The sequence below is a fragment of the Canis lupus genome, chromosome 20 (genome assembly GCF_011100685.1).
Source record: "Canis lupus familiaris isolate Mischka breed German Shepherd chromosome 20, alternate assembly UU_Cfam_GSD_1.0, whole genome shotgun sequence".
NCBI lineage: Eukaryota > Metazoa > Chordata > Mammalia > Carnivora > Canidae > Canis > Canis lupus.
The window spans coordinates 3,018,672-3,033,287 of NC_049241.1; the positions used below are offsets into that span (position 1 = coordinate 3,018,672).

Consider the following 14,616-nt stretch of genomic DNA (forward strand, 5'->3'; position numbering starts at 1 on the left):
TGTCTGTCTCTCTTCGTTTGTTTGCTCTTTTTTTTTTTAAATTTTTATTTATTTATGATAGTCACACACACAGAGAAAGAGAGGCAGAGACATAGGCAGAGGGAGAAGCAGGCTCCATGCACTGGGAGCCCGACATGGGATTCGATCCCTGGTCTCCAGGATTGCGCCCTGGGCCAAAGGCAGACGCTAAACCGCTGTGCCACCCAGGGATCCCTTTTGTTTCTTTTTTTGTTTGTTTTGTTTCTTAAATTCCACATATGAGTGAAACCATATGGTATTTTTCTTTCTCCGGCTGACATATTTTCACTTAGCGTAATACCCTCTAGGTCTGTCCATGTTGTTGCAAATGCCAAGGTCTCATTCTTTTTTATGGCTGAATAGTATTCCATTGAATATCTATACCACATTGTCTTTATCCATTCATCTATGGTTGGGCAGTAGGGTCACTTCCATGTCTTAGCTATTATAAATAATGCTTCAGTAAACATAGGGGTACATACATCTTTTATAATTAGTGTTTTCATTTTCTTTGGGTAAGTACCAGCAGTGGAATGATTGGATCATGGAGTAGTTCTATGTTTAATTTTTTGAGGTGCCTCCATACTTTTTTTTTCCACAGTGGCAGCATCAGTTGGCATTCTCATCAATGGTGTGCATGAGGGTTTCTTTTTCTCCACATCCTCACCAATACTTATTTCTTGTCTTTTTTAGTTTAGTCATTCTGACAGGTGTCAGGTGGTAACATCTCATTGTGGTTTTGATTTTCATTTCCCTAAAAAGAATAAGGACAATACTTTTAGCACACCTAAGTCAATCAGTACAGTTGACCCTCAAACAACTGGGTACACTTCTATGCAGATTTTTTACAGTCCAGTTCTGCAAATGTATTCTCTCTTCCTTATGACTTTCTTTTTTTTTTAAAAGATGTTCTTTTTTTTTTAAGATTTATTTATTTATGATAGACATAGAGAGAGAGGCAGAGACACAGGAGGAGGGAGAAGCAGGCTCCATGCCGGGAGCCTGACGCGGGACTCGATCCTGGGACTCCAGGATCGCGCCCTGGGCCGAAGGCAGGCGCTAAACCACTGAGCCACCCAGGGATCCCCCCTTATGACTTTCTTAATAACATTTGTTTTCTCTAGCTTATTTTATTGTAAGAATATAATATATAATACATATAACATACAAAATATGTGTTAATCAACTGTTTATGTTATCTTTAAGTCTTCCCATCAACAGTAGGCTATCAGTAGTTAAGTTTTTGGGAAGTCAAAAGTACACAGATTTTTGACTGCCCAGAGCGTTGGTGCCCCTGACCCCTACATTGTTCAAGGGTCAACTGGTATTTCTGTAAAATAGCACCTACTGTGTAGCCCATTTTTTTCCCAACTTTTCTCCCAAATGTCTTTTATAGTGTTTTTCCTCTTTATTTTTTGTTTTTTGAAAAGATTTTATTTATTGATTCGAGAGAGAGTGAGCATGAGCAGGGGGAGGGGCAAAGGGAGAGGGAGAAGCAGACTTCATGCTGAGCAGGGAGCCCGACATGGGTCTTAATCCCAGGACCCTGAGATCATGACATGAGCTGAAGGCAGATGCTTAACTGACTGAGCCACCAGGTGTCCCAGTGTTTTTCCTCTTTGAGCCAGAGTCCAATACAAGTTTGGTCCAGAACAATACCTTGCCTTTTTTTTTTAATGACTTTTTGTTGTTGTTAATGATACTGATTTTTTATTTTTTTAAGATTCACTTCCTGGATTTGTCTCATGGTTCCCTTGTGGTGTCTTTGCACTTGTTCCTTTGTCTCCTGTATTTCCTATAAGCTGGAGGTTGAGTTAGAGGCCCAGTTTGACTTGGGTGGGACAATTTTGGTGATAATGAATCATAAGTAATGTGTATTGCCCATTGCACCACGACAGGTGGCACAGGATGCCAGGTTACCAGTTGGTACTGATGCCTTGGTTTGACCACTTGGTTAGGATAGTGTCTACCGGGATCCCTGGGTGGCACAGCGGTTTGGCGCCTGCCTTTGGCCCAGGGCACGATCCTGGAGACCCGGGATCGAATCCCACGTCGGGCTCCCGGTGCATGGAGCCTGCTTCTCCCTCTGCCTGTGTCTCTGCCTCTCTCTCTCTCTCTCTGTGTGACTATCATAAATAAATAAAAATTTATAAAAAAAAAAAAAAAGGATAGTGTCTACCAGATTTCTCTATTCACATTTATCATCAAAAGATTCCTTTTTGCTCTGTTAAATTTGTTTCTTGAGATGTCACTTAGGAATCATGGCCTTGAACTGGCCTTTTCTGTCTGGAGCAGCAGGCAGGATGAAATGGGATTAAAAGGGGGAAATGAAAAATAAACAAACAAATAAATAGATAAATGAGGAAAATGTTTGAAACTTAGAAAATGTTCTGTCCAGCTTAATTACTGTTGTTGGTAGATGTTACCATCTGACACCCTGAGACATAAACTGTATATTGGGGAGATTCATTAAATGGTGACTAGTTCATGGTTTGTCCTTCCACTCTGTAACTACCTCTTCTTTCCTGGGCACTGTTCTAAGCTCTGAAGAGAAAAAAAAAAAAGAATAAAAGACAGTCCCTATTCTTCAGGAGCTCAAATCTGGAAACAGCTAGCTCTTGTGCAGTGCTTTTAGTGTTGTTGCTCAGGTTCTGAACCAGGAATTGGAACACATGGCCTGACAAGTATGTGTGTGTTTATTTTGGTGACAGCAAGACTGAATATTGAAAATGAGGACTGTTCCTGCAAAGCTGGGCCCTGTGGTTGCTATGGCTGTCACAGGGGTGTCTGTTGAATGCCACAGGGACACAGAGGAGGCAGCAATCTGCTTTCCCCGGGGGACAGAGGCAGTGAGTTTCAAGCTAGGTAGGCCCTGAAAGATAGGTGAGTTTCCCAGTAAGGAAAGATAGAAAGGGCTTTGCTACCAAAGCCATGTGTGTGCAGAGCCGTAGAGGTATGAAAGAGGATGTGTGGTTATTTGTCCAAGTCAAGTGTAGCTAGAGTGTTGGGGGAGATGAGACTATGGTAGGGGCTCAGCTCAGGACCAGACTTCTGATCATGGAAGATGTGTCACCTGTGTCCTGCGGGCTGTGGGAAGCTTTGACTGGGAGACCCACTGTTTGTCCCGAGGGTTGCTGCTTGCTGGAGGCACAATCAACCATGGCTTGGGGGGAGGGGGGCGGCAGCCAAGGGGTCAAGGCTGAGCGGGGCTCCCAGCTTGGCGCACTCTCTGTTAACCCTAGTAGCAGGCACGGGAGGGACAGTTTGAGGGAAGGCAGAGCTCATTTAGGGGACGTCTGGCATTTGATCCCTCTATCTAATCAGCTGGGTCCTTGCTGCAGAGGAATTTTGAAAAAAGAGAGTGGATGGCTTTTTGTTTTTTAAGATGTTATTTATTCATGAGAATCACAGAGAGAGAGGCAGAGACACAGGCAGAGGGAGAAGCAGGGTCTGGGGAGCCTGATTGGAACTTGATTCCAGGATCCCAGGATCATGACCTGAGCCAAAAGCAGACGCTCAACTGCTGAACCCCCCAGGCACCCCAAGCAGATGAGTTTAAGGGAATTACTGTGGAGACAGTGAGGGACCATTTGCCCAGGAAGTCAGAGCCTGTGGGCATGGCTTTAGGACTGCTGCCATTGCTTGCTCTTGCCTTCTTGTAGCCACGGGGTGCTGGCAGTCCACGTGTTTGCCAGGGGCCCTCCTGGCCTAGTGGGCCTGCCTGACCACTGAATTGGGTGGGAGGACTCCTGGCAGTCGGCTCTTGTCTGGTCACTCTCTGTTTCCTGCAGTGCCTAAAGAGGCCTATGAGCATGGTTTGGTGGCAGCAGGGATGAGCGCTATGAGGGGGGCTTTGGTTGCTAGGTGGTCTCAGCTGCCCCTGTGAGGGCATCCCTGGGGAGCCGTGAGCCCTTTGGGAGCAAACAAGGCAAGACTCATTCAGAGGCTTTGGTCTCTTTCCCACGTCTTGTCTTTTCCCCACCAAGACTGTTCAGGAAGGGGTTTCACCTGATTCCTGCAAGAGGTATGAATCATCACTGAGGCTTCTCAGAAGAAACAAAACAAAACAAACAAAACAAAACAAAGCATTTAAGGTTTCTGGAGGAGCTGCTCACAGTAAAGGGCCTGGGGTTTAGAGTCAGACAAAGCTCCTCTGCCGAGGCTGCCCTGTGACCCCGTGGGCCCTATGTAGAGGATAAGAAGACTTAACCTTGGGGATCCCTGGATGGCTCAGCGGTTTGGCGCCTGCCTTCGGCCCAGGGCGTGGTCCTGGAGACCCGGGATTGAGTCCCACGTCGGGCTCCCTGCATGGGGCCTGCTTCTTCCTCTGCCTGTGTCTCTGCCTCTCTCTCTCTCTCTCTCTCTCTCTCTCTCTCTCTGTCTCTCCTGAATAAATAAATAAAATATTAAAAAAAAAAAAAAAGACGACTTAACCTTCGTGAGGAAGACACGGGCTGCCAGAACGCTGACACTGGTGGCGCCCGGAGGTTCTCCAAGCACGTGAGGATCCTGCCTGTGCCATCGCTGCGGAGTGGGACTGGTCACTGCTGTTCCTGGGGAGGAAATGCCTACTCTAGGAAGCTTCTGGTACCCTCCTGGACTCTTCCGCTGATGCACGAAATGGGAACCCGAGATTCCCGATCGCTCTTTCACTTCCAGCTGCGGATACCCAGGGAGGGCTGCGTGGTAACAAGGGACAAAGGAATCTGTGAGGCCGGGACCATGAGCCGCTGTGTTCAGGGGGCAGGAGGAACTTTGAACTCGGGAGCCCGTCCCCAGCCCCTCCTGCCCGCTGCAGAGGAGCCATTGTGTTCAGCACCGTGTTACTTGCCCCTACCTGTGTCACTCGCACAGCGTGTCCTCGCCCTGCTCCCCTTTGCTTGGTCTCTGCCTGCCTGCCCGCCTGTCTTCAGCTAACATACTGGACATCTGGCAGCTTCTCCCTATTGCTCCTAATGGTGCACCCATGAGTCGGCTGTGGCCTGTTGGCAAATACCCGGACGGGCAAAGCCCTGGGCTGTGCTCTTCCCTGGAGGATGAGGCCAGAGAAGCAACAGCAGCCAGCCAGAGGAGTGGCCTGCAGGCTCCACCTCCTGGTTCCACTCACCACATCCCAACACATGATGAAAAAATAGCTCAGGAACCCATCTTTGGGTCAGTCTGACCAGTTTTCAGAATTTTGTCCTGGGAACTAATTTTTCCAAGGTCCTTTTCTACTATGAAGAGGCAAGGAACTTTCCACTGTCTGTTTCGTCATGTGGGAGAAAGACTGTCCAAATAAAATCCTCCTTTATTTCCACTGCAGGGTTGGGGGGGTTGGGGACAGTGCCAGACATAGGTTTTGAGAACTGACCCACTAATGGCACTTTATTTTTTTAAAAATATTTATTTATTTGAGAGAGAAAGAGCAAGAGCATGAGCTAGGTGGGCAGAAGGAGAGGAATGGAATCTCAAACCTACTCCCTGCTGAGCGCAGAGCCCGACATGGGCTCAAATATATGACCCTGAGATCGTGACCTGACCCGAAATCGAGAGTTGGACACCCCACTAATGACGCTTTTAGCCTGCAGAGCTGACTTGATTTCCCACTAGGGCACATAGGAACTCCTTCCTTAGGGATAGCAGGCATAAATCCCTGGAAAGTAGCTTTAGCCTCACCATACCTCTTGTCCTCCTCTTGTTCCCTCTCTCTGGCCTGACTACCAGGACCTGGCCAGAGAGAGGCTTACAGACCAAGAATGCCCACATGGACAGTCCTAGGCCAGTTCCCTTGAAGAAACCTATTTTTTCATGCCCACAGAATGGTGTTCAGCTGGTGTGTTTTTAATTGCATTTACTTGAGGTGAGATAACCTTTGCTGTCATCTTGCTGCATTTTAGGTTCCTTGCCTGACCCCCAAAGGCACCTTAGTTTGGGACACTTGAATTGAATGATGAACTCTGCAGCATATGCTGTCACAGAGGCAAAGACACAGCCGCTAGGGAGCAGGAAGGAAAGAAGAGTGAATTCTGTTCTGGGCTGGAGCTTCGGCCTGTGTGTCAGGGAGAGCTCTACTGACCAGGTAACTTTTGCATGACAGTCTTGAAGGTTAGGTAGGAGTTCACCAAAAGGTCAAGATGATGCAATCTGTCCTCGAAAAAGAAGATAAAGACAAGAATATGCCATCCAATGAGCCTGTAGGCAGAGGACATATGGTGGGTGGAGAAGCAGGTGGATAGGGTGGTGGTTTCAACTTGGCACATGTGGTATCAGGCTGATGTTGGACTCAGGATAGTGCAACACTCACAGTCATACTAGGATGCAAAGACCCAGTGGTTCCCTTTCCAAAGCCAAGGCCTGGAGCCCAAGCTGTTAGGTAGAGACCCAGCAGGGCAGGGTGACAGGCTCTAAGGGCAGTAAGGGTATTCATCTGCCTAGCATGGCTTCATGCCAGGCGCTATGCTGGGTGCTGCCAGCCAGCCAGGCTCTGCCCTTGTGAAACTCATAAGACAGAGCAGTAAACATTTAAAAAGTGCATATGTGTGAGCGTTGCATCTGGAGCAAAGTAAATTGGGATGCGGGGACAGGATGGGCTGCTCTTTCAAGAAAGGAGGATCGTGAAAGACCTGTGAGCGCAATTGATACTTGAAAGCAGGCTGGGGTGAAGGGAGGTGGCAGTCATGTGCCGGCCTGGGGGAAGAGCACGTCTGGAAGGGGGAATGTCAAGGACAGGGACCTCGGAGTTCTCAGGGACCAGCCAGGAGCAAATACAGCTAAGGTGAAGTTCTGTGAAGATTGCAGGTCCTTTAGGCCTCCCAGGATGGAGAGCTGAGGAGCCCAAGATCCTTCTTAGGGGTTCCACATCAGTGGCTGAGTGGAGGATGGACTGCAGTATGGGTGGAAGCCTGGGACAGGCTTGAAGCTGTGGGCTGTAGCCATGGTGTGAGGCTCGGTGACAACAGGTGTGCAATGGGGGGAGCGACAAAGGATTCCATGCCCATGATTCCTGCTCGCCTAGGCCCCTGCTGAGGACGGGTTACAGTGAAGTAGGCAGATAGACAGATGGGCTTGGGCCTGGCATCACGCCCCGTGCCTTGGCCCATCACAGCGCTGTTAGATCTTGCCTTTCTGCTCTTTGTGTGGGGCTGGTGGTCTCTGCCTGCAGGCTTTGCTGGGGACCCAGTGAGGTGGCCTAGACACCCACCCCAAGACCCCACAGCATCCATGCCATGGATTCTGCTCTGGCTTCTGAGAAATAGAGTCTGCGACAGTCCTCTCCAATGGATGGCTCAGGATAACTCTGGTGTGCTTGCCTGCTTCCTCACCTGCCTGTCTCTTGAGTAGCCAGAGTGGCTGATCATACTCATTAAACTTTTCACCCAGACCCCCTTGGGGGCACTGCCTAATGGCAGGCATGGGGCTCCAGCAGAGAAACTGGCTGCTAGGGAATAGGCTTTCGCCTGGCCTGGCTTCTCCCACCTCTTTTGGAACACACGAGACATTTGGGCCAAGAGATTGAGTTTCCTCTACTAAACCTTCTCTGAGATCCCACAGTGGGACCATACTCCACTGAACGACCCCAGTGATATTTGACAAATAGAGTGCCTGTCATTTTAGCCTGGGCTCCCTCTGGAAAACCAGAGCCCAAGACATGGGCTTGCATGCAGCTCATTTGTTTTGGTGACAGGAGAGAGTAAAACAGAGGAGGAAGGAATGCTACAAGGCTGCATCCTCTAGTTGATCACTGCCATGGGCAAGTAGGGCTTGATCGGGCGGGGCATCCCTCACTCCCCATTGGCCAAGGGTTGATCCATAGGGTGGTAAGACCCTCTCCTTTCTTGGACGTGAATGCACAAATGCTTGGTGGTTTCCAGCAGGCCTCCTGGGCTAAACCAGAGAGGCTCCAAGGTAGGCAGCGAGGCACCCCTGGTGCAGGGAGGCACTTCGGGCTGTTACACTGTAGGCTGGTTGCTGCTAAGATCTGTGAGGTGGGGTAAAAGAGATGTCTAGTACGTATTTCTCTGCTTCAGACAGTCTCCAGTGGCTTCCTTGCCATAAAAATAAAATCCGCTCTCGATGTTCACCGATAAGAACCTAAATGTTCTGGCTTCAGCTGCCCCTGACTGCATCTCCAACCATGTCCCTTCTTCCCTGCCATCTGGCCACACTGCCCTTTCTGTATCTCCAACACGGCAAGCTTTGTCCTTCTGGACACTGTGGCACTGTTCCCTGTGCCTGAACACTGACCCTGTGCCTGGCTTCTCTTCATCAGGCCTCAGCTCAAGTTTCACCTTCTGGGACCACCCTAGGAAACCCCTATCCCGGGGAGTCTCTCCCGTTATCTTTACTTTTTTCAGAGTGCTCATTATCCTTCTCTGCAAGGATCCTATTTGCATTCTTCCTGTCTGTCTTCTGCTGGGATGCAGGCTCTGTTTTTATTTCATTCCCCGCAATCTCCCCAGCTCCTAGAATCAGGGCTGGCACGTGGCAGAAACTCAGTACATAGTAGACAAAAAAACAAATGACCCGTGGACACAGCCCAATATATTTTTGAGGGGCCATTTTATATAGTCTACCTTGCATTAAAGCTCCTTTGCATGTATTAAAACCACTAGCCAAGAAATTGTCATAGCTCAGTAAATACTGTTAAATGGATGCATTTATCCAGCACCTTCTTTGTGTTAGTCACTGTGCACACTGAATCTATCATTTGGCCCTTACTGTACCTTTTTATTTTTATTTCTATTATTTATTTATTAATATTTTATTTATTTATTTATTCCTGAGAGACACATAGAGAGGCAGAGACACAGGCAGAGGGAGAAGCAGGCTCTCTACAGGGAGCTGGATGTGGGACTTGATCCCAGGACCCCGGGACCATGACCTGAGCTGAAGGCAGACGCTCAACCACTGAGCCACTCAGGGGTCCTCCTTACTGTACCTTTTTAAAGAAATTTAATTAAAAAAATGTTTTTATTATTACTTTTAAGATTTTATTTATTTATTTGACAGAGTACAGATAAGCAGAGCAGCAGGCAGAAGAAGAGGGAGAAGCAAACTCCCCTCTGAGCAGAGAGCCCAATGCAAGGCTCGATAACCAAGACCTTGGGATCATGACCTGAACCAAAGGCAGATGCTTAACCAACTGAACCACCCAGTTGGGTTTTTTTGTTTTTTGTTTTTTTAAAACAGTTGAGAAACTGAATTAAGTTGTAGCTCAGAGATACCATGCTAGAAAGTGATGGAACTGGTTTACCATTTCAGGCCTGTTGGACCCTGGAGTGCTGACACTACTCGTTTCCTCTCGCCTTGTAATGTGGGAGAGTAGGAAGAGAATATTACCAGTCATGGGAAGGACCTACTTTCCAGAAATACCTCTTCCATTGCTGTCCAAATTTCACCAATTGGTTGACCTAAATACCTTAATCTGGAGCTATTTTGTTGGTTTTTAATTTAGTTTTTATTTTTATCAGAGTTATACATGTGTATGCTTTAAAGACTCATTTGGTTCAATAAGACTTGTTACTTAAAGGTCTCCTGATACCCCCACCTCTAGCCACTGGGGGTGATCACTTCAGCTCTTTTTCAGTTGATGGGATTTTTCTATTTCTTTTGCTTATATTGCCACAAACCCCCCCCCCCCGCCCCCCCCACACACACACACAGCCTTCCCCCAGGTATAGGCATAGTTTATTGACTTCTGACTCTGGAAGGTGATGGTTAACTAACTCAGTGCTCTCCCAGCCCCCATCACACACGTACACACTTTACATCCTCCCAATAGTGTTGTGTGGCAATACTGATGAGATCAGGATTACATTCCTTTCGCTCTGTTCCCAGAATGTATTCTGAACTTGCTCACTTCACCCTCCACAATTACTACATTCATCTAACCACTGTCTTTTACCTGGATTATGGCTATTGCCTCCTAACTGGTCTTCCTATTTTTGTCCTTGATCTCTTTTGTTGTTTTTTATTTTTAAGATTTTATTTATTCGTTTGACAGAAAGCACAAGCAGGAGGAGTGGGAGATGGAAGAGCAGGCTCCCCGGCTGTGCAGGGAGCCCACTGCAGGGCTCAGTCCCAGGATTCTGGGATCATGACCTGAACAAAGGCTGACACTTAACTGACTGAGCCACCCAGGTGCACCTGTCCTTGATCTCTTTTGATCTCTTCTCAGTACAGCAACCAGAGTGATCCTGTTAAAAAGTAAATGATTGGCTCAAAACTCCCATGGCTTCCTGCCTTCACTCAGAGTGAAGGCCAGAGTTCTTACCTATGATCTAGAAGGCACTGTGTGATCTTGATACTTCTCTGTCATCCCTTATTACTCTCTCCTTTTGTACTCTGCTCCAAACACACCGATCTTCCTTGCTTTGTCTCTGCCTCAGGGCCTATGTACTTGTTCTTCTCTCTTTCTGGAATACTTGTTTCCCAGACATCTGCACAGCTGGCTTCCTCCAGCTTCCTGAACAGATACCCATCTGCACAGTTAGCTAACTTTCTCCACATCTTTATTTTTTATTTACTGATTTTTAAAAAAAGAATGTCTTTTAACGTTTATTTATTTTTTAGTAATTTCTATACCCAGCATGAGTATAAGGGGCTCAGTTTCACTACCCTGAGATTGAGAGTTTCATACTCTTCTGACTGAGCCAGCCAGGCGCCCCTATTTATTTATTTATTTATTTAAAGATTTTATTTTTAAGTAATTTCTATACCCAACCTGGGGCTTGAACCTACGACCCTGAGATCAAGAGTTGCATGCTCCACAGACTGAGCCAGCCAGACACCCCTCTCCAGATCATTACCAATGGTTATCTCAGTGAGGCCCTCTGTGGCCATCCTATCTGAATCTTCATTCCTCACCAAGGTTCATAATTCCTTCTCCTGCTCATTTTTTCCCCATATTTTCACTATCTAGCATATTTGTTATTTTTATTACTTACTTTATAATAAGTATCTTTATATTATATATTTATGTATAGGTAAATTTATTTTATTTTATTTTTTAAAGATTTTTATTTATTTATTCATGAGAGACAGAGAGAGAGGCAGAGACACAGGCAGAGGGAGAAGCAGGCTCCATGCAGGGAGCCCGACATGGGACTCAATCCTGGGACTCCAGGATCACACCCTGGGCTGAAGGCAGACGCTTAACCGCTGAGCCACCCAGGCGTCCCAATATATTTTATAATAATTATAAATTCTTATTACTTAGGATCTTACTTAGCATTTGTTTCCTGCACCAGACTATAAGCTTGAGGATAGGAATTTGCATCTGTTTTGTTGGCCCTGGTATCTTCAGTACCTAGAACACATAGCAGGTGTTTAGTAAGTTCTTATTGAAATGATTGAATTAATACGTTATGATTAGTAAGTGCTACCCACTGCTAAGCCATGTGATATATCGCCATTATTTTTCATTTGCCATGTTCACTAGTTTTTCCTGGAAGTAGTGATCATCTTTGTTTTGCTCAGGTGTCTATGTATTTACCATTAATTCATCTCCCCAATTAGGGGAAATCCTAATTGATAAAGTTTTCTTCTCCATCTGTCCAACATATTGTATACCTTCCCTCTCAATATATGGCCTTCTGAGTTCTGTCTTTTTTTTTTTTTTAAAGATTTTATTTATTTGAGGGGAGGAAGAGGAGCAGAGGAAGGAGAAGCAGACTCCCTGCTGAACAGGGAGCCTGATGCAGGCCCAATCCCAGAACCCAGAGATCATGACCTGAGCTGAAGTCAGACACTTAACCGACTAAGCCACCCAAGTGCCTCTCAGTTCTGTCTTCTTGAAGAAAACTGTCTCAGAGCTTTCTTGATTTCTATTTAAGTTTTTCTGTGGTTACAGAAATAATCTATAAGAATTCAATCTTTGGAAATTTATTGAGACTTATTTGAGGCCCAGAATATGAATGGTTTATCTTGGTGAATATTCTAGGTCCACTTGAAAAAAAAAAAAAGTGCTGTTCTGCAGTATTGGGTGTGATGGTCTAGAAATGTCAGTTTGATTGAGAATGTTTAGATATTCTTTATCCACACAGATTTTTTTTTTCTCTACTAACTCTATCAATTACTGAGAGGTGTTAAAATAAAATCTCCAACTACAATTGTGGATTTGTCTCTCCCTTTAGTTATGTCAGTTTCACTTCATGAAATTTAAAACTGTAATTATGTGGATACATATTTAGTATCATGTTTTTCTGATAATTGTCTCTCTTATCATTATGAAATGTCTCTTTATCTCTTGTAATTCTTTGTTTGGAAGCCTACTTTCATATTCCTATAACTGTTATTCTTATACTTTCTTATGCTTACATGTATTTTATATATTTCATTTTTTTATGGGCTATCTATTTGTGTCTTTATATTTAAGGTGCATCTCAGGTAGATAGCATATAGTCTTGCCTGTTTTCCAGTCTGAAAAGCTGTGGCTTTTAATTGGAATGTTTAGTATATATTAAAGATTGTATTTATTTATTCATGAGAGACACATAGAGAGAGAGGCAGAGACACAGGCAGAGGGAGAAGTAGGCTCCATGCAGGGAGCCTGATGCGGGACTTGATCCTGAGACCCTGGGATCACACCCTGGGCTGAAGGCAGACGTTCAACCGTTGAGCCATCCAGGAGTCCCAGTCCATTTATATTTAATGTGATTATAGACCTGGTTGAATTTAATCTTCCATTTGCTACTTGTTTTTGTTTTTTGTTTTTTGTTTTTGCCTCTTCTGTTTTTTATTCCTTTGTTCCTTTCCTACTTTCTTTTGGTTTAGTTGAAATTTTTTAAAAAAGAATACCATTTTAGAGGTACCTGGGTGGCTCAGTTGGTTAAGCATCTGACTTCAGCTCAGGTCATGATATCAGGGCCCTGGGTTCAGCCCCCTCATTGAGCTCCCTGCTCAGCGGGGAGTCTGCTTTTCCTTCTCCCTCTCAAATAAATAAATAAATAAAATCTTTAGAAAAAGGAATAGCATTTTGTCTCCTCTATTGACTTGCTATTTTTTTTACTAGTTAATATAGGGCTAACTATGCATCCTTATTAATTTACTAACACTCTTTAGAGTCAGTTTTGTGTCACTTCATATATTACAACTGACACTTAACACTTCTCATTTCTCTCTTCACGTCTGACACCTTACAAGTATATTTACCTCACAACAGTATAATTTCATTTAACTGCCCTCCTTTTTTTGTGTGCTATTATTGTTATACTTTTAATTTCAAATACATTATAAACCCCACTTTACAGTAATTATTTATAGTTTTCCAGCCAGTTGTCTTATATGGCAACTATAAGAAACAACAATAACATTTTTTTAAAAAATTTTATTTATTTACTTATGAGAGATACAGAGAGAGAGGCAGAGACACAGGCAGAGGGAAATGCAGGCTGTGGGACTCGACTCAGGAACCCTGGGATCATGACCTGAGCCAAAGGCAGACGTCCACTGAACCACTCAGGCATCCCTAAAATCTTTTTTTACCTTTGTTTTCATCAGTTGGCTATAATCCCTCATATTTTGTATTTCTTCTGAGTGGGTTTTCTGCGTTCTTTGGATCAAGGTGATATCTTCATTAAGTTTGGAATTTTTAGTCCTTATTCTCCCGCATTCTCACTATTTTCTCTCCCTGGGACTACAATTATGTGAATATGGAACTGTATGATATTGTTGTCTAGGGGTGCACAGGGTGTCCTGTGCCTCTGTTGCTTTTTCTTCAATATTTTTTTCTTTGTTCTACTGATTTTTCTTCATGTTCGCTGATTCTTTTTGTATGTGTGTGCTGTCTCCATTTTGCTGTTCATATTGTAGAATGAATTTTCCGCTCATTGTACTTTTAAGCTCTAGAATTTTGACTTTTTTTGTATGCTTTAAAAAATAATTTCCATTTTTGTGCTGAAATTTCTTGTCTACTTATTGTCATCATATTTTCCTTTAATTCTCTGATCATATTTAAAATCACTGCTGTAATATTTTTACTTACTAAATCCGATATTTGGATCATTTTGGCATCATTTTCTATTTACTTTTTCCTTTGTGGGTCAAATTTTCTTAGGGTTGTTTTGTGGGGTTTTTTTTTGCATGTTTAGTGATTTTTTTTTTATTGTATACTGGCGATAGTGGTTGATGCCTTAGTGAGACTGTGGATTCTGTTATCTTGTTTTAAAGAGCATCATGTCCTGATAGTCAATTCAGTTTGCTGGCTGATCACCTTGAAGCTTGTTTTTATGTTCCGTTAGGGCAGGTAGGTGGAAGTCCAAGGATGTTTCTCTCATCACCTCTGACTTGACAGGGGTCAGCCTCCAAACCTGAGACTTGTGTTGGGCTTTGGTTTTAGGCTTTGTTAGGACAGATTTACTCATGGTCTACACTCATAGGTGGCATCTTTCTGGATTATTGTCTCATGCTGCTTGTTATTTACATCTTGAAAATGGCAGCCTCTCATATTTTTCTGTCTAATGACTGTTTATGGAGGGAGGGCTCATCTGCCAGTAAGCACCCTGCCAGAGATGGGAGCTGCCCTGGAGCCCTGTGGCCTGCTCCATATGGGTTGATGTCCAGGCTCGCTGCTCAGCTGTTGTCTTGGAATCTCTCTCTACCACTATCCTGAGGTAC

At 44.7% G+C, this 14,616-nt stretch overlaps 1 protein-coding gene across 6 annotated transcripts in view; it reads left to right on the forward strand.

Moving 5' to 3' along the window:
- Positions 1-14,616, forward strand: part of RAB43 (RAB43, member RAS oncogene family) — a 39,459-nt gene that overhangs the window by 11,655 nt on the left and 13,188 nt on the right. For 3 of the 6 annotated variants that reach the window (XM_038565492.1, XM_038565493.1, XM_038565491.1), the window contains exon 2: positions 5,898-6,079. The exons of the other annotated variants lie outside the window; for them this stretch is intronic. In XM_038565492.1, the coding sequence (XP_038421420.1) occupies positions 5,948-6,079 (132 nt within the window). In that variant the 5' untranslated portion in view covers positions 5,898-5,947. The remainder of the gene's footprint in view (positions 1-5,897; positions 6,080-14,616) is intronic. 6 annotated transcript variants of the gene reach the window in all.